This window comes from Adelges cooleyi, unplaced genomic scaffold, assembly GCF_023614345.1.
Source record: "Adelges cooleyi isolate 19-005CV unplaced genomic scaffold, UGA_ACOO_1.1 ACOO_flye_CR_arks_rails_tigmint_CR_PRNA_9, whole genome shotgun sequence".
Taxonomy (NCBI): domain Eukaryota; kingdom Metazoa; phylum Arthropoda; class Insecta; order Hemiptera; family Adelgidae; genus Adelges; species Adelges cooleyi.
In genome coordinates, this window is record NW_026096579.1 from 16626338 (window position 1) to 16647727 (window position 21390).

The 21390-nt window shown below is 28.0% G+C and overlaps 2 protein-coding genes across 3 annotated transcripts; one reads left to right on the forward strand and one right to left on the reverse strand.

Moving 5' to 3' along the window:
* The first annotated feature begins 4613 nt into the window (after positions 1-4613).
* Positions 4614-9215, forward strand: LOC126846987 (uncharacterized). 2 transcript variants are annotated; one of them, XM_050586907.1, is made up of 9 exons: positions 4614-4784; positions 4897-4962; positions 6214-6240; positions 6321-6341; positions 7262-7303; positions 7385-7405; positions 7961-7991; positions 8584-8841; positions 8924-9215. In XM_050586907.1, the coding sequence occupies exons 1-8, from the start codon at positions 4730-4732 to the stop codon at positions 8798-8800; spliced, it is 480 nt and encodes a 159-aa protein (XP_050442864.1). In that variant the 5' UTR covers positions 4614-4729; the 3' UTR covers positions 8801-8841; positions 8924-9215. The 2 variants fall into 2 exon arrangements, with proteins under 2 accessions (XP_050442864.1, XP_050442863.1); XM_050586906.1 differs by having other exon boundaries at positions 8584-9215.
* Positions 9216-10938: 1723 nt separating this feature from the next.
* On the reverse strand, positions 10939-12835 carry LOC126846699 (uncharacterized). The gene is made up of 6 exons (XM_050586440.1): positions 12695-12835; positions 12524-12589; positions 12275-12301; positions 12168-12188; positions 11809-11839; positions 10939-11247 (listed from the first exon to the last, which is right to left on the reverse strand). The coding sequence occupies exons 1-6, from the start codon at positions 12732-12734 to the stop codon at positions 11010-11012; spliced, it is 423 nt and encodes a 140-aa protein (XP_050442397.1). The 5' UTR covers positions 12735-12835; the 3' UTR covers positions 10939-11009.
* Positions 12836-21390: the final 8555 nt, after the last annotated feature.

The window sequence follows — 21390 nt, forward strand, 5'->3', positions numbered from 1 at the left end:
GACTGGTATAATGAGTATAATTTTTGAATTAAATGGCTAAAATGTAAACACAAAGTAGGTATACGATACATTAATGTATAATGTAAAGAAATTAATATTTAAAACCATTAACCATATTAAATAATAGAATCTTTGCGTACACGTATTTCGGTAACAATTGTGTCATCTTCAACGCTAACGACAGACTAAACTAACGGAGGTAAGTTTAAGATTTTTGTTTTATTTTTTTTTAATTTTACAAGTGTGAAAATTAAACATGTCTATTTGGATTTTTTTTAATAATTTACAACAAATTAATATAGTATGCAAAATGACGATTATATTGAAAATGGTCATAAAAGTAGTATACATATAGTCAGGAAGCCTGTAAACCACCAAAAAAGTTATTATAAAAAAAAATATTGAATAACACGCTACTTGTCTTTAATGTAAATCATAAACGAAAATTCTACTTCATATTTGGGTGGAGATGAAAAAACACATTAGTCAATAATCTAATCTATGGATCAAAAATCGTACACAAAACGCAGTACAAAATATATTATAGGTATCCCTTACTATGCAAATGATACTTAAAAAAACAGAAAATTAATATATTATATATTTTAACAAGTCGACTTAGCTTTAGAATCATTTAAAAACCTAAAATTAAAATGAATAAATAAATTACAACGTTATCGCTTTCGCGGTAACTATAATATGCAACCATCGCTGTAGGAAAACATTTTTTAAAGAAACATTATGGAATTTTTGGGTTTATATGTTGCAAAAAAGTTTATTTTTACTGAAAACATGATGAACAGCCATGAAAATATTTACCAAAGTAATCGTCAGTTACAGCAAGCAGCATGATAGCATCACAAGTCCCCCGCGAAAATATCAGTATGACTACAGCTGTAATCGATTACCAATGTGTTCTTGGACCTGATTCTAAATACCTGATTAAAGAACTATCCGTAATTTGCATTGAAAATCTAAGTTTTGGTCATTGGATATTTAAATATTTGTCGTGCACGGCCCATGATTCAAAGTCCCGGGGGGTCAACCGGTGGCTTGAAAAACACTATCATAAAATACCACTGGACGTTGGTGACGTCAATAGCAATGACATACCGACTATACTTAAGGCTCTGCCGTTTCAAATAATTTATGTAAAGGGATTACAAAAACGAACAATCCTACTTGAGTTTCTAACAGACAAAGAAATAATCAACTTGGAGGATTTTAACTGCCCCCGAATGGACCAGTTGGCTGACACAAACGACGCATTTCCATGTTGTCTGTTTCATATTAATTCAGTTCCAAAGCAATGTACTTTTTATAGAATTTTAGCGTTACGAAAATTGTGTTTAGAAAATATCATATAATAAATGGTGGGTATCCCGTACGGTATGTAGCGCCGTTATTACCTGTACTAGTAAGGCATAGCGATTTGTAATTATATGTAAACACTAATGTAATAAACTGTATTTTATTATTATCAAACCCAATGGTAGTATTTATTATTGTTAGTATTTAATATTTACCTGACCATTATCCTTCTCCCATGTGAATCCGTAAAAAGGGTATCCTAGTTTAGCTTAAATACCGTTCGGTCGGGGTAAAATTTTGTCAGTCGTCATAAGAGTTTTCTGTTGGACAAACACACACACACAGTGTTAAAATGCAGCCGAAAACATTTATCGACAAATGCGCTTCCGTTGAAAACGAAAACCCGCTGCTATTAGAAATGTAAAAAATATTTTCATTTGGTTTCTTTAAATAGATTAAAATCAATCAAAATAAACAACCTGAGCCGTAGGGCTACCGGTGTAAGCTGTTGACTAGGACTCTGATTTCCTTAGTAACAATTCTGACCACGAGATCGGATCCGCTATGACCAACAGGTTAATTTTTGCATTTTTTTACAATTTATTTTACATTTTTTTTTTTGTAATAGTAAACAATAAAAAGCTAGCATAGTGGGGTCGGGGCATAGTATAAGATATGATTTTACGGAAATGACGGAGATGACCATGTTGTTTTTCATTTCTATACTGCGTCCAACGTTTGTCGACACAGTCGGTTGCTAATAATGCCAGTTGACTAATAAAGTTATGTCGTCCGGTTGGAACTAAAGCTTTGATCCTTTCTTGTGGTACGTAGCGGTATGACACTTGTTTCTTAATATTTACTACCATGTCATGCGGAGTTTTGCTGTCTTCATCACAATTCTCATACATATAGCATGCTAGTTTGTCTACTTGTTCCAGTAACTTTGTGCTCAGATTTTTATTTCTGTTGATCGTTTTATTAATAATGCTCTCGATATTTTTTAATTGTATAATGTTTTCTATTGTGAGCAATATTCTGCATCTTTGAACGACTTTTGATTCCACGACGAGGTTCATGTCTCCGCGGTATTTCATTCTCGACATTTTAATATTTTCATCAAGGTAAATAGCGTCTTTGGCGGAGTTTCTCAAATAATTCAACATCTCACCATTATCGTTTAAGAAAAGCCTATTTAGTGCCCTTACCGTAAGCATTATGTGTCTAGACGGTGACACGCCGACAAATTAGGTGACCGATAGATTGGATTACCGCAAAGAGCTGTCGAACGGCTGCCATTATAACATTATGGCAGTAATATATTAGCTGTGTAGATCCATCTTGCTGAAACCACGGATTGTCAAGACCACGAAGGGTGTATAGTGTTTAGAACCTTGAATTACATATTATGTACTTGACTTTTTTTAACACTGTAAGTATTGAAAATAGCTTACTATACCAATTCAAATATTTAATAAATAAAAATATAATTTTGAAAATCATTTATAATGTATTAATCTTGAATGATCAATTTTCTTTTTTCCTTTGATTTAAAGTGTAAGCTAGTGTTTACATGCACGCTACGCCCCTGAACGGCAACAAATAGTTAAAATTAAATTATATTGAGTGTCTTAAATGGATCACCATAATAATGCATTTGTTAAAAAGGGGAATGATAAAATTATGTAAGTAGCTTTACCACATTAAAAAGTACCTCAAGTTCTTCAAATTGATTATTTTTCTCTTCTATAAACTAACAAATTCTGAAGCAAAAAAAAAATAAGATGGCGGTCAATACAATGGCGTCATAAACATGGCGTCGTTGTTTTCGGCCATTTGCAATTGGTTAGCGTATTCTTTAGTCTAGGTATTTTTTTACAACATAATATTTGTAAAACTGTTTAAATATGTACACACCTTTTGCATTTAATTTGCAATGTACACTGTTCAGTAACGTTTCAACTTACTTAGAATTTATTATACCGTTGAGATTTACATGATCTCTTGTCGTGGTTCCCACAGCCTTCTGTGGAATATTTTGCTTAGACCTTTCAACAAAATTAAGCGCATTTCCAATAAAATTGATTTATTGTTATCAAACGATTTTTATATAGCATCGATTTTTTTTCATACGGATCTCTAAAATCTGTTTGTTGCATAAGTAATCCAAAAACAGACAATTACTCTATAGTTATAAAAAGTACCAATTTGTGATTTTCTTTTAATGATGTTTGGTTAATATCTAACCAGTATGCGTGGATAATTGAAGCCAAAGTTAGTTGTTGAGAGTCTTAATATATTTTTGACAAATCTTGATACTGTTAGTAGGATTCTAGGTAATTTTCTAGTTGTAATATTGTGTCGTTGATATTTTGTCTTTGTGAAACCAGCCTTCGAATCATAATTTTCACTTATTTTTACATCTATAGTATTTAACCAATATTCAAGTACAGTCGTAGCTTCAGGGCCGTATTTAGGAATTTGTCACCCAGGGGTAACAAAAAAAAAACGCCTTATTATAATATAATACAAATTTAATGCAATATAAAAAAAATTAGCCGCCCGGGGCAACAGCCCCCTGTTGTCCCCTCCTAAATACGGCCCTGCGTATATTATCTATTTTGTAAAATTATCATTTTTGTATGAATGTAATTTATATTATGTGTTGAAAAAAAATATAATTGATATTGGAAAAAAAAAACAGGACCGGTTACAATAACTAGACTAGGTACATAATAATGATAAAAATGTTTCTTTATTTACGGAGATAAAACTACATTTTGCATAATATAAAATAGTATAATAAGTAACATAGATTTAATAGTATTTGCGGTTTAATTTAAATTTGATACAAGTGGCGTGTATAAAATATTATTTTAAATGATTGTTTTATATGGATAAATTTTTAATTAAATTTACCAAAAGTGTGTATCTGTTATGGCAGAATGAACATACAGTTTAAATAAAATTATATTTAATTGACAAATAGTTAAAATACTAAACATGGTCAAATTAGGATTTATCGAATATCGTTAGTGTATCGCTAGATGTATCATCAATATTTTGTCAGAAGTATATGCACAACATAATACATTTGCAAACTTTTATTAATAGTAGTTTAACAATAATATTATACTAAATACATAATTTGACTCCTTTTAGACGATTATAGCGTGCTGTAGTTTAAATTGAGAAACTATTAAAAAATTGCAAAAAAATGGACTTTTGAAACGATTCAAATTATAAACACCTAAATAAATAGTATATTGTATTACATGTATTGAGACTGTGTGTTTTTGTAGGTATACAAGTCAAAACAATCCGACCTCTCTATGTAAGACAGTCGACATTTTAACACGCTACACCCTTTTATCGTTTTAGTATTTAAATCATAAGTCTATTGTACAAATCAGACACGATGATACCCGTTCGAATTGTTTTAGTTTCGTGTGTACTGCTAGCAGCATTATTTGGTAATACATATTAATTATACACATTTTGTTATTATAACATGAGTTAACAGAGTAGTTAGGTAAGTCTTTCCTTTAGTATAATTTAATGGTACGGTTGTAACTCATTTTACAGGTACAAATAATTGTGAAGCTAAAATAAACTATGGCGACATCGTTATTTTTTTTCAACCTGAAGAAAGTAAATATTTTGCAAATTAACAATCATACGTATCATGGTGTAAATGCCACACAACATTAAATGTATAAAACTTACTTAAATATAACTAATACAGCCTACAGATTGATTCATTAAGGATAAGACACTCATTTTCTTTTAAAAAAAAATTCAATTTTGTAGTTTTTCTCCTTAAAGACACATTGTACGTTATTTTACAATGTTAGACAATATTTAAATGCTTCTCTTATTTAGCGTTTTCATTATCAAATTTTTAAACTTATACAGTAGCATATTTATTTTTAGATTAAGAACAATTTATTGACAATGTTCACTAGGGTGGCGCAAAAAAAATCGATCTTCGAAATGTTAATGGGCTAACATTTAAATTTGTTCTATACATCAAAAAAGAGACTTGGTGAAAATTTGAGATAAAAAAAAAAAATTTTTACTGGTCGCTCAACGCGTTTTAAGTAAATTGACCAAAAATTTTCAAAAAACCCAAAAATGACTTAAATTATAACATTTTTGGTCAAAAATCCTCATTAGCACATCTAAATTGTAGTATTTTTTGCGTTGAGTACAACTGTTTGAGTTTTAAAATTCTAAGTTAAAAATTAATTACGTAATTAACAAAAATTGGCAATTAAAAGGTTAATTTTCAATTAAGCTTAAATTAACTAAAAAAAATTTTTTTTTTAATTTTTAATACTTTATTTTGTTGAGCGTTATGTATGTTTCTAGTGAAAAAAAATTTTTTTACTAATGTTAAAAACTTATACCTTTTTTTGTCATTTTTTCGTGCACCAAAATGAACGTTTTACTGAAAAATGTGTATTATGTGTCAAATAATAAAATACTTATCGTTATGAATTTTGGCTGTTATATTTGATTACAATTTATTTAATTTATATATTTTTAATTATATAAAACACAATATAAAAAATTATTTATTGCTTAAGAATGTATATGTTTCAAAAACAATTTTAATTGACAGCTCCTGAATTGAAAGGTATTCAGCAGTTCAATTTGTTTATTTAAAGAGTTTTCACCAAGTCTCTTTTTTGATGTATAGAACCAATTTAAATGTTAGCCCATTAACATTTCGAAGATCGATTTTTTTTGCGCCACCCTAATGTTCACTGTATATAAACCTGTATATATTTATTTAAATTTAATATTTTTGTAATTAAGTTTTAATAATGATTACTAACAAGTACGTATAAGTCATTTAACATTTCGATAATAAACTTGTTTTTTCATTATTAATTTTAGATAAACCAAATTGTGTGAAGTATATTGGTACAGTATTTTTTCATTTTATGTTACACACCTATTGTATTAAATAGTTTTACAATAACAGTAAAAATATTTTTTTACAGGAAATAATATAGTCTTAAAGGGTATGTTTTTTATTTTTCAACATTTATTTCATTTATAAGGTAAAAGTTAAATTTATTTTAGTTATCTGTTACTAATTTATTTAACCATAGCAAATTAAAGTACAAATATAATAGCGGATAATAGTGCTGTACAATTTCTACAATAACCAACAGTTTGTAGTTTACTTTTTTGAAAAAAAAATTTGCACGTGTTATCTTGTAATAATATGTAAATTAAAAAAATATATACTTTTTAGAATCTCCAGAGCTTTGGAACTTAAATAAATAATTATTTATTTATTTATATAATCGAATAACGTTTTTAATTAAGAACAATATGCTGAAAATGTTGAGTGATCAATTACTAGTTTTGGATAATTACTTTTAGAGTTATTAAAGTTATACATTTAGGACGTGAGGAAGGATGCAGTGAAATGTTATTTTAATTTGCTCACATTCCACCTCCTGTCTTAATTTGTTAACTTAAGAAACTTTAATAGTTATCACCCGAAACTGGTTTTCAGCAAATTATTCTTAAATTAAAAAGTTAATTGAATATATAGCGTATACATTATCATTTGAGTTTTAAAAGTTTTAAACTTTCGGGAAAATTCCATTGTTGGGTTTTAATATAAAACAATATTATAAGATCAATCTATATAAATATTATTTTATATTAAATATTTTTCTACGATAACACCAATGGGTTATGCAAGATAGTTTGCGAATCGGTAGTAGTAAATATAATACACAAACTAAAATGTATAAAACTTTGTATAACTTCTATTATCTATAATGTATTTTTTTTACACAAGAATATAACTAATAATATATATTTTGAATATTATATTTTTGTAGTAGACCTTCAAAAATATTTAATAAAAAATAAATGTAATCTGTTTTTTTAGACATTAAACTTATTTTGTTATTGTATATTTTAGATTTGCCGATTATTCGTAGTGATGGTGAAGAGTATGTGAATGGTACACACATTTTTTATTTTTTGTTAAATGAACAGCGTATTTACTATTTTTACAATACCGGTTAAATATATTTTTTTCCAGGAAATAATTTGGACCTAGGAGGTATGTTTTTTATCTATAAAATGCTAATTAAAAACTAAATGATGGTAATGCACATTAACTATTAAGAAATGTAGGTATCTTATATTTTGTCGATTGTCGGTACAATTATTATCTACATTACACACAGAGTGATTCTTTTATCATGAACCAGTCAATATCTCACTGGGTTTAATTAATAATTTAATTTTTTTGTTTTATAATTTTTTTATAAAACGTGATCACAATTTTCTTTGTTTTTACCCCCCTCCGAACTTAGTTTTTTTGATAGACATTTTTAAAACTTAAATGGTATCGAATATATTTTATTAATTTTTTAAATTGAGAATAATGTAGGTATTGAGCTTGTTGGATTATTAAATTTGATAATAATGATTGACAAGTGACAATCTCTGTAACTTGTATTTAAATTTAGTAAAATTACTGACTTGCTACACTAATACAAGTAGATTATTATTCAGTTTTATAATATTTGGGTATAATTTTGTATTGTGTATACAATCCATATTATTGAATACTAATATAATAGTCGGTATGTGTATGTTATTTTACATTTAGTGGGCACGATGATAGGAGTTATTACACCGATGTAAGTATTTACATTTTTTTAATAGTATACTAAATACTAAATTATAGAGCTAACAAGCAATAATATGCCATTAATTTGATTCCTCTAAGTTATATACGATACAAATATAATAGTGTTAATATATGTGGCGGGTGGCCATAATTTAAAAGTTTTAAACCTTGTCTGATAATAAGCTGTTTAGCTGAGAAAGTATTGAGGCCAACGGCTCTTAGAGTAATATAGAGGAGCCGTTCTGTGAAAATACTTAGTTCGATAAGTATTTCTTTATTAGAGTGCACCCGCATTAGTCGAAAGCTACTTTTATACAGCTATGTACTGTGGTTTACACTAAAATATGTTCCTAAGTTTATTTCGTCTATCGCTACCAAATTAGTCAAAAAATTCAATTACACTTTTGAATTCTTAATGGTGTTAAAAAGCGTATTATTCACGAGTATTGTAGACAATACAGTGACAACAGTACAATATTTTGTTAAGGTAAATTGATTTCTGTTTTATAGAAAACAGATTCATTACAAAATAATGAAGTCGTGAAAAGAAATTATTTAAATATTTAAAAATATATATCAACGAATTTATAAATGTGTTCCAGGCACTCGGCTTACAAATATTTCAAAAATAAAGCTTTGAAAACCGGATATTATGACTATACAGACTCGTTAGCAATCTTTGAAATTTATCAAAACGACAAAAAAATACAGGAAGAAAATCAAAAATTAATAGAAAATTTAAAGCGTTTACGGATTTTTGATGGTGATAATAATGAAAATAGAAGAAATAAAGGAAAAAATATAATGATGGATGATTGAATTTTGTATATAATACATTATTACACAGTATTTATTAAATCGTATAATATTACTATATGTAATATATAATATTACTATATCATACTGTAATAATGTATTACTAATCTATATTATTTTATGTAGGTACTTCAATCCAAATGTTTTACACATATTTTAATCTTGTTTATTCGTTTATTTTATGCACCCATATACTAATAATGCACAATAATTGTATTGTTATCAATTAAATAGTTTTAGATAATATTATTATTGTATTATCTTAATTAATAAATTAAATAAAACAATGCGCCCCTCATACATTGAATCTTAAAGGCAATGTTATAGCATGTACAATGTTCATTGTACATATTCCAAACTAGGTAATAACACTTTTCCTAGAACTAGAAAATAATATACACACAGATTTGTTTATAAATTGTTTGTATTAAATTAAGTTTTCACATTATATCTCACACAAGATAAACGCCTTCTAAAGATTAAGAGTGGTTGGGTGCCATAAAACATATCAAAATAACTCTTCCAGAACTACAGAGGTACATTTTTTACTCCGCGTGTAAAAAGTGTAATTCAATGTCGTCATTGCATGTAACTGTAAATTAATTGAATCAATCCAATCGAATCCGCCTTGGATTAATCTACAGAACTTTCCCAATCTAATTAACTTTATAATATGAACGATACTGTTTATTTTTCTCCAATACAAATGTTTAACTGCACATTTTTGAAAAGACATTTTAATTCTTTATATACACACTGGTAGAATCACATTGAGTCTAATTCGTCGTTTTTAAGTTCAAAGACTATACTAATAGAGAGAAATAAATCAAAAGTTTCCAAAGACCCGGGGAAAGAATTTTTTATGTTTTTTTTGGTTTGCCAAATTATAATACTAATATTAGCTGACAGGCGACCAGGTAGGTCACAGATTCCGAGTGGATTGTGGAGATCAGTGTCTAGCCATTAGTCTAGTTATCAGTCCTAGTTATAGCTCCTAATCTGTTCAGAAATAACCGTCTATGTCAGTAATCGATACTGACTTACTATATATTTACAATTTAATCATCAGAGGTACACGCGGCATGGTGCATTTAAGGTGTATACTTAAGGTCTGGTAGCTTAACAGAAATTCAAAACAGAACTCAAAAGAGTAAAGAACATGAATGAAATGTCTAGAGGTCAATTTGTATATATTGAAACTTAAAAGAGAAAGAAGTAAAGAGTGATAAGAACATTCTTTTTATTTTTTTATTATTTCTTAAATTAAAATTTCTCGGTGCAAATCATTTAAATTTTTAGATCTGGACAATTATTGTATAGTAATAATAATAATATTTAATGCATAAACGTATAAACGTATTACTTACTTATCCACAGCCATATGTTTATATCATAGATAAATTGATATACATTCATATTTATTTTCCTATTGTTTTAAGTTAACCACAAAGGTAAAAATCCATGAATTGATATTTTGTTTTTTTGATGAAAATAATTAAAAAAATAAAATAATGCCAAGTTAGAAAAAAGGTCAAATAATGTATCAATTTAAAAAAAAACTATAGTTGTAACTTTTATACTATGCAGTGATAATAATAATTGTAGACAGCTTAAATAAAATAAGGTGAAATAAGTAATGTTTTAATTATTTATAATACCAATAGTCTTGGTTTAGGATCCAATTAATTTACAATCATAGACAACTTAAGTATACATAAAAGAAATTATCCAAATAAAAATGTGATATCTATATCATTGTCATTGTATTAACTAATTAATTGGCACTTAAATTTAACCTCAATAAAAAAAAATTGGATGCCTAAATTTTTTTTTTTTAATGTTATCGATAAATATACAGGAGAATTTTCGACATATACTTCTATTTAGTTTAAACGAGTACGCCTATTATTTAAAAAAAAGATTTAGTATGTAGATTGAAATATTTATAATGTATATACTATAACTTGGCCTTCGAGATTCAATGTACGAGGGACATAGTTTCATAAAATAAAATACCTATGATAATAATAAAAATATATCATTATTCATAATGATAGAATAATAATTGTGGATTATGAGTATGCGAGTGCATGACATATTATAATGGAAAGAAATATAAACTATAATAATACAAATTGTCATAGTGATAATAGATCTTTATTGTACTCATTTTAAATAATACAATTTTATAGTATACAATAATTTCCCATGTTCATTGAGCTATTAATATTTTTTTATTTCTTTTATCATTACCTTCATTTTTATCATCATTTTTCGATATATCCTCATCACTATAACCAGTTAGCATACTCACATAATCCAATAATATATAATCGTCTGTAAATTTATCTATTTTCGCTTGATAAAGATCATATATCTCAAATGCGATATCATAATCATACGTTCCATCTTCCTTGGCCTTATCTGCATAGTACTGGTACTTCTCGTGCCTGGAATACATTTTAAAAATGCCTAGATATTTTGTTATATACGTTCTTCTAATTTATTTTCTTACCATGCGCCATGGCTTAATAGTTTAGTAATATATCTGATTTTATAATGTAATAATTAATTAAGTTTAACGAAATTGTCGAATGTCATTGTATTAACCATTTAGATTTTCTCTTACAGGAGCACTTCTTTTTAAATTATTAATGACTTACAGTTTAAATGTTAAGTTTAAATTGTAATTGTCTAAATAAATACATAAGAACTTCTTTGAAGTATTAAAGACAAAACAGTCTATTTTTAATTGACAAACATAAAATTCAAATCAAAATTTAGGGATTCTGTATGTAAATTAAAAAAATAAGTTTAAATTAGTTTTAAATTAGTTAAGGCATAATAATAAGAAAACATATATTTAATATTATTCATGCAAGTACTACAAGTACCTAATATTCAATAGCGCATAATTAATTATATAATTTAGAGTAATAAATGAATGACGTCTTGTGGGTTATTACTTTAATACTTATTGAAGTATAATTTAAAAAAATATAGTTACTTACTTCGGTGACATATATGTCATCAGCTCACCAACTAAAGGTAACATACAAATACATACCGACTATAATGTTTGTACTTAAATAATATGGATTGTACCCTAATGTTATAAAATTGAATTTTTATTTACACGAATTTGTATAGTATGTTAGTAATTTTACCAAATTAAAATAAAAGTTATACAGAATGATACTTGTCAGCCATTATTGTTCAATTATTAGAAACCAAAATCAAACATAGAATATAAACAATTTTTTTACAAAAGGCACACTCTTCAATATTTTAAGAATAAGTTAGCTAAAACTTTTTTTTTAAATTTAGTATTTTATAGAAAAAATAAGTATTGTATAATGAAAACACATACCTCCTAGATCCAAGTTATGTCCTGTAAGAAAATTATTATTTTACTGTTATTTTAATAGTAGTAGTTAATACAATAGGCATTACAAATAAAATAAGAAAATGGTATACCATTATACTTTACACAACTCGGTTCATCTAAAATTAATAATAACAAAATAAGTTTATTATCAGAATTTATAATTAAATTTATTTGTTAGTGGTTGTTTGTGAATCTCAATTTCTCTAAGTATCGGTGTGCAACATACATGATCATATTATAATATAGAATTTGTATATGACTTCTACAAAGTTTTATACATATTGGGTTTTGCGATATTTAAGTTATGGAAGGTAATTAGTAATTTACAAAATAATTACTTGTTTCTGGGGTAACAAAAATAGCAATGTCACCAACTTTTACTTTGATTTTACAATCATTTGTACCTATAAAATGGAATGCGTAACACGACATTAATATATACAATAAAAATACTTTTTACCTTACTATTCAAATTATAATAAAACAAATCTGTAAATAATGCATATTACCAAAAAAGGTTAACAGCAGTACACACAAAACGAAATCCATTTGAACGGATATCGTGTCGTTTAGTTTATACAGTGGATTTACAATTGGAACATCTGAATAAAGGAAGATCTTTATCTTGTCGGATTGTTTTCCTTATATAGCTATAAAACTTACGAATTTTCATAGTCTCGAAATAGATAATTAAAATGTATATTTACTTAGGTGTTTACTATTTAAATATTTTAATCGATTCAAACCCTACTTTATTGCAATCAAATCATAGTTTTATAAAAAAGTGTGTATGAGTGTTATACTACGTATTGAACTGAAATTTAAATTGTTATACATGTAATATTACAAAATATGTGTGATATATTAAGTTTAGATTAATACCCTTATAAATTCTGTAAAATATTCAAGAGTATCAATCAAGAGGATCATTACTAGAATATGCAACGATAATTTGGGAAAACAATAGCATTGGTCATATAATAACCAACTAGAAAAAATTCAAAATAAAGTCCTTCGCTTTATTTGCTATAAATGTAATATATAGCTAGAACTCCCCACACTGGTTATGAGAACATCCTAGAAATCTTAAAACTTGATTCTCTACAAACGCGTAGAATTACTGCATATAAATATTTTCTTTTCAAACTACTAAATAATGTAATTGATGATTCTTTTTTATTAAACCATCACAACACTCGAAATAATAATTTATTTTATATTCATCAATTTTCTCAAAGCTACATATTCTTTAATCATCCGATAAATATTTTAATGTTCCATGGCAATAATCTTGAATCTATATATATATATATATGGATCTATTTTATAATCTAGTTCCTAAGTTTATTAATGTATATGTTATCTACTTTAAGTTGTTCTATATTGTTATCTATATCACTATATTGAAAGTGGATATTTGTCCGCGAAAAAATAATAATAAATAAATAAATACTGTTGACGAAGAGTGAAATTCAGAAATAAGTGTGTGCCGAAATAAATTACTCTAAAGGCTATAATTACTCTTATATTCTTCGACAATAAAGATTGTCATACATTTTTGTATGTTATTCTCAATCGAGCGTTTAGATATTTCATAGGAAAAATGCAGTAAATTAATATTTTAATATACCTAAGTATATTATTCCTTTTTTTTTTGAATACTCCAAATTAAATAATATTAATGTGAGTGTGTGTGTGTACTATATAATAGAAAGCCTCTATTAAAATGAAAAAATTAACGATTTTTTAAAATTAATTTCGTTTAATAGACGAGTTTGATGATAATTTCGTTATTTGACAACGAATTCGCAAACTCGGCGGCTGTATATTATAATGCAACACGTAGACGCCAGAAGGTGTATATTTATACAGCACACATATGTTACATAAAAATATATTATTTATAATAAACCAGCAATTGATTTCCTGTACAAATGTTTAAATTATAGTACAGCACTGAAAGGTAGGGGTATTGTGGAGACGGAGCATATATTGCATTCGCAGGCACGTGTCAGGTCTTCAGGAATATTTATTTACTTTAATGTAATAAAATTAATCACAAATAAACGCTTCAATGACATTCGGTTACCGTTTTTAATTGCCGATTCACTCACACATATCAAAATAGAAATTTGCTACGGTCAAAGAGTGTAATTTCGTTCTTTTTTCCAGTTTTTATTGATAAAAAAAAAAGCGATGACAGATTTGTATGAGATCTCATCAATCTTATGCGATCTTATTTGATAATCATATCAAATCATAAAACTCAGTAAAACCTCGTTTTAGATCTAGCTTTGATCCTTGTGAAAACTTGAATCAAAAAAGAGAAATAAAATAAGCATATAGATAAATGTAACTTAGTTTTCTATGTGCCTACATATTAACGTTAGTAAAATTGACAAACCTACTTTTTATTATTTATAAATATCAGATATAACATAGACGATTTTTTTATGAAAAACAAAAACCCACGTTTAAATTAAAAAAAAATTGTGTGGGTCTCGGGACCCGCGACAGAAGTGAAACTTCATCAAAACGGTGTGTTACTGAACTCGGTGTTATAAAAATTGTGTAATAAAAGATAAGCTAATGTAGATTTATTGTCAAAGAATAAACTAAACGACTTTTTTTGTTTATTTAAAAAAAAAATTATGTAACATACAACTGAATTATATTCAGTTATTATATTATAAGTAATTAACTATCATATAATAGTTGCAAATCGTCAGCCACATCAATTACCCAAAGCGGTGCTGGTTCCCTAAGATATTTTTTTAGCATGGACATATAGTCGGGAAGCCTGTAAACCACCAAAAAAGTTATTATAAAAAAAAATATTGAATAACACGCTACTTGTCTTTAATGTAAATCATAAACGAAAATTCTACTTCATATTTGGGTGGAGATGAAAAAACACATTAGTCAATAATCTAATCTATGGATCAAAAATCGTACACAAAACGCAATACAAAATATATTATAGGTATCCCTTACTATGCAAATAATACTTAAAAAAACAGAAAATTAATATATTATATATTTTAACAAGTCGACTTAGCTTTAGAATCATTTAAAAACCTAAAATTAAAATGAATAAATAAATTACAACGTTATCGCTTTCGCGGTAACTATAATATGCAACCATCGCTGTAGGAAAACATTTTTTAAAGAAACATTATGGAATTTTTGGGTTTATATGTTGCAAAAAAGTTTATTTTTACTGAAAACATGATGAACAGCCATGAAAATTATTTTATTATATTTTTTAACAAGTTGACTTAGCTTTAGAATCATTTAAAAACCTAAAATTAAAATGAATAAATAAATACAAACAAATTATTTAAACACAATTTATTTACAACAAATAATAATAGAAGAGAGGACAACACAATATTAAAATTATACAATAAATACAAATATATTAACAGGTTATACAGGGTGTCCCATTTTAAAATACTAATCGATTTTTCTCTAAAAATACTGATCCAATCAAATAGTTGCTTATTAGAGACATTTAGAGTATAAAGGGAAACGTTATAAAAATTTAAAAAATAGGTTCCAAAATTCAAAATGGCCGACTTACGGTCAAAAATATGTTTTTTTTTAATGGAAACCATGTATTTTTTGTTAACCAAACAAATGTTCTTATCAAAACTAACAACTTTTGTAGGAAAATTTTTTCGAAAAACCTATCATTTAAATGGTAAAACCCATAATTTGTTAATTAAGTATCTTTAGCTAATTTTAGTTTTGTTATTTTATTTTGATGCATATTGTGACCTTGTCATGTGTAGTAACCTTGGTATGTGTGATAACCATAGTTTTTGTCTTTGTGATATACAGAAAAGAGGATAACGTTAACGATAAAGATAATAATAATGTAATGGTAAGGTTAGGTTAGATACCACGGTTACCACACATACCGTGGTTACAACACAAACCAAGGTTTCCACTCATACCGAGTTATCACACATACCATAGTTACCTCACATGACAAGGTTACCATATGCATAAAAATAAAATATCATAACTAAAAATAGCTAAAGATACTTAATTTACAAATTATGGGTTTTACCATTTAAATGATGGGTTATTCGAAAACATTTTCCTACAAAAGTTGTTAGCTTTGATAAAAACATTTGTTTGGTTAGCAAAAAATACATGGTTTCGGTTTAAAAAAAACATATTTTTGACCGTAAGTCGGCCATTTTGAATTTTGGACCCTATTTTTTATTTTTTTATAACGTCTCTCTTTATACTCTAAAAGTCTTTAATAAGCAACTATTTGATTAGATCAGTATTTTTAGAGAAAAATCGATCAGTATTTTAAAATGGGACACCCTGTATAGGTTTTACAGTTTAGAATGGTTAACAGGATTATGATATCTATCGCCGAAGTCGAATGCTAGGGTGACGGCCGTATAAAAATTCTCCTGGAAAATAAATTACAATTAAAAAAGTGTGATTTATTAGAGAATAATGTACAATTTATAATTAAAACTATTCGAACTGATATTATAATTAGGATAATTCAGTAAAACTATATTAGATAACTCTTTTTGATATTCAATGAAATTGAGAAACAAAAGTTTTCCCAATGAGTGAAACGACACTAGAACCCTATAAAAAAATTATTGTGCATTTGAAGCATAAAGTTTTGGGGTAATAATAGTAATATAATCAATTTTAAATAAACGCTTAGATGCGTGGATGTAAAACGTTTCTACTAGACAACCTAAAAAACACACACGTGATTTCTAGTGTTCATTAAGAAAAGGGAGCAGGATGTATAAATCACACGAATAAACATTTCGAGTAAATTACTAAAATAACCGATAGAATAAATATGTGTAGTATAAACTAGTACGTAAAAAGAGTGAATGAGTTTACAAATCGACCATCAAGTGTGACACATGATAGCTAAACAAATTAAGTAGGTAAAAGAGTAAATTAATCGAGTTAAAACAAAAACACCATGTTTTTTGACAATTTCCAAACAATTTTGTTTTTTTCAACAAAATGTTCTGTTTTTTAAGAACAAAACCTTGTCCCGTTTGTGGTGGGAAATTTTATAGATGTTTTTGTTTTCATGAACACTATTTAGCTCGGTGTGGATACAAAATCGTGTTTAAATATTAATTTTTAAATGTAATTAAATATTAATGTGTTAAAAAATAAAAACAAATTATGTTAATTACTTGTTTATATTATATGCCAATGTCATCATCCCGTAAATCTTTTAAAAGTTCATTGATTCATATACATTTTTTTTTTTTTGTAACGTTGGTTCTACCCAAAAAGTCTTTTATTTATTTTGAACATTTAAATAAACATATCCAGCACCTAACATTAAGTATATCTTCGATATCTCTATTCAGTTTCCACATTAATATTTTAATTATTTAAACAATTTAACTAATTAAAATAAAAACGAACGAACCAAGAACCGAAAAGATAGCACTTCGGAAGCAGACTAAACGACTGTGAACGGTCGTTAATTACGAGTCAATTAAACATAGTACCTAGTCTATTATATGGCGGTTCTGGCACTCAAAGGAAGTCGCTACCTATAGTTATAATTAAAATTTTAAATTCCATTGTTATCACGGGTAAACTATCATATGTATTGTCATAGGTTAGTAATCTATACATATAAAATTTGTGACATCATTACTCATCATGATGCAACGCGACTCAACCGTTACCCCCTAAATCTGTGAAACCTATTTGTGAAATTGAACTATTTTTTCAACCCCTTAAGTTACCTTTGGATTGTAAAATAAAATATTTTGAATTAGACGCTAGTATCTTTCACAAATTACTTTTTTAAAATTCTTGGTTATACATTACCAGGGAAGAACATATTGTATTAACTTGTGACGAAAACATAGAAACCAGTAACACCCGTGTCCGTGGGGTAGGATTAATACGTACACCAAATATAATTAATGAGAATAACGATTATATTGACTTTGTACCACAAATCAACACTACTAACACTAATTATACGGATACGTTAAATATTTTAAATGTAAACAAACTATTGACAGACCTAACTAACAAACTTAATGATGTAAAACGTATATCTGAATCATTATTAAATGTCCCTGATAAACTTAATCAGAAATATTTTCAAGACAATGTAATAACTATTAACTAATACTAGAAGACATGACATGTTGTTATACACCATTTGTACAACAATCATAGTTTATTGTTTGTATTTTGTGTCAACCCTTGTAACGAGACTTGTCCCATGTAATAACAGTATATACAATTTTTGTTCCGAGTCTGTTACTAGGCGCCAACCAATACTGACGAAGTTGGTCAACCACTTTCTACAATGGACCATGTCAATTATGAAGATGTTGAACTTCAACCAAGAGCGACAACTCACCATACCACAACCAGAGACACTTTACACTATCCATCCCTATACTAAAGAGGACGTCCGACAGCGCATGCATGGACATTTAGCTGTAATCACTCTTTGTTTGGACTTAGAAGCTATTATACTATTACGTCTCTGCGTTCTACATATGACTTCATCCAGGGACACTCTATAGTCTAGTTATGTGTCCAACTATCACCGTCCGGGGCCAACCGACTACTATAAGTATCCACAGCAAACAGGGCCAATTCGTCAGACGTCGTCCAGTCTTTACAGTACAACGTCCTGCTATTACGTGACCTATTATGTCATACACTTTACTATTTATATTAGATTGTCTTGTTAATCTTTTCATAGTTGAGAGGGCATCGCACCGGTGATTTTCAGTGGTAAAAACATGTTTAAGCAGACTGAAAACAACTCGCTTAATTTTGGTTTTAGAGTAAAAGCATCTATTATAAAATTAAAAAGAACAATATTCCGGAGGGCAAGAGGGTGCGTTTATAAAAAAAAATTAATTTTTTGGAAAGTTACAGTCATTTAAAAATGTTAAAATAGTCGTTAGTTCTAAACTATGTATTGAGCGTTATACTTAGAATAATGAAAAAAGCGCACCGTCTTGCCCTCCGAAATATTGTTCTCTTTTCATTTTATAATGGGTGCTTTTACTCCAAATCCAAAATTAAACGAGTTATTTTCAGGCTGATTAAACATGTAGAGATGAAAAAACATGTTTAAATCGCTTTCAAGGATGCTGTGATAGTCCGAAAAATAAATTAACTACCAAAATAGAGTCCTAGTTATTGAACTTATAATTACAAATCACAGTTTAACCTTTAAATTAAGATTTTGTAAAAAATTGCCTATACTTTACTCCTTAAAAATGGGCGGTGCGAGGCCCTCTTAACAGTTATTACTAACTTTGTTGTTAACTTCTGTTCCGCCTACCCTATTCCATCGTCAGACGGCCTCCAGGCATAACAATGGCATTTGTAGGATCTTCGAATATCGGCAGACATTTAACTGAACAACCATTCAACTCCTTTATATGCGGATGAAGTCACGGCAGTAAGGACAGTGAGCTTTGTCATGACCACAACGCCGTCACTCGCGGATGCTACAGCAGAGGCTAAAGTATTACTAATGATAAAATTCATGGCGTCTTCTTTCTTCCATTTGGCCGTCAACCATTCTTGTACCACCACATTCACAACTAGCCATTTTGTTGAGAAGCTAACATGGTCATACATCGCGTCCTGCAAGTTAAATTACAATTAAAAAAGTGTGACTGTATTAACGTTATAACGGCTATCGACTAAGCTCGACGCGTTACTAATTGAATCCATTGTCGTCCGTTGTAGCATATTATGAAAAAAATACTAACTGTTATAAACATTACATTTTTTTTTTTTGTTTTCGAACAATAATAATGGTATTTTCACTCACAAACAACATTTTCACGATAACAGGCCCATCTTTCCGAATCCCCATTGTAAATAATTAATAACACAAATCAATAAGAAAACAAATGTTATTAAAGCACAATGGAAAACGCGATGGATTAAACAGAAATGTTTATCGAACACAAAATAGTTTATATAACACAAAAATTAATTTATGTAACAACTATAAAAATAGTATGTATAATTATTTACTAATAAATTGTTATGAGTGGTTGGCATGGCGTTGGCACACATTTCTTTTTAACCAAATAGTAGTTAACCTGGGAGGGAACTGTTTACACACTACATCCTTCATATTTGGCAAACCTAAATCAAAACTGTAACAACTCAAAAACTGAGTATTTTTTTATTTTAACATTTTTAAATGACTGTAACTTTTCAAAAAATGATTTTTTTTTTTTTTAACGCACCGTCTTGCCCTCCGGAATATTGTTTTCTTTTAATTTTATAATGGGTGCTTTTACTCTAAAACCAAAATTAAGCGAGTTATTTTCAGTCTGTTTAAACATGTTTTTACCACTGAAAATCACCGGTGCGACGTCCTCTTAATCTTTCCTTTCAAATAGAGAAAACTCGAACACGGTAAAGTGTAACTGTCCATATTACGCACTTCAAACCGTATTTCATCATTATTATCCAAAGCCGTTGACGAGTAAGGTAAAAATGAGTGATATTGTATCCTTTAATAATCCTCCTATGTGAATCCGTAAAAAGGGTGTCCTAGTTTAGCTTAAATTCCGTTCGGTCGGGGTAAAATTTTATCAGCTGTCACAAGAGTTTTCTGTTGGACAAACACACACAGTGTTAAAATGCAGCCGAAAACATTTATCGACAAATGCGCTTCCGTTGAAAAAGAAAACCCGCTGCCATTAGAAATGTAAAAAATATACCACAAAGGGATGATTTATCACCCATTTTGTTTTTATTGTTTGTTAATGAAATCCCAAATATTTTTAACCATTGCAAATGTCTAATGTTTGCGGATGACCTAAAAATATACTCGGAAATTACATCTGAGGCTGACTGTTTTAAACTCCAGGATGATTTAAATAAATTTGTAACCTGGTGCATGTATAATGTATGAAATAATAATTTTCCCGTTGCCATAACCCTACTTCAGCCCAATACTTTATTAATGACAGAGTTTTACATAATGTTACACAGCTGAAAGACCTTGGTGTTTATTTTTCCAATGATTTATCATTTAATCAGCATGTTAAAAATATCAAATTAAAAGCTTTAAAAACATTAGGTTTCATTAGGAGAAATTGTTATAATTTTTCAAGTTTAATGTGCATCAGAACTCTGTATATTAGTTTAGTTCGTTCAATTTTAGAGTATGCCTCCATAC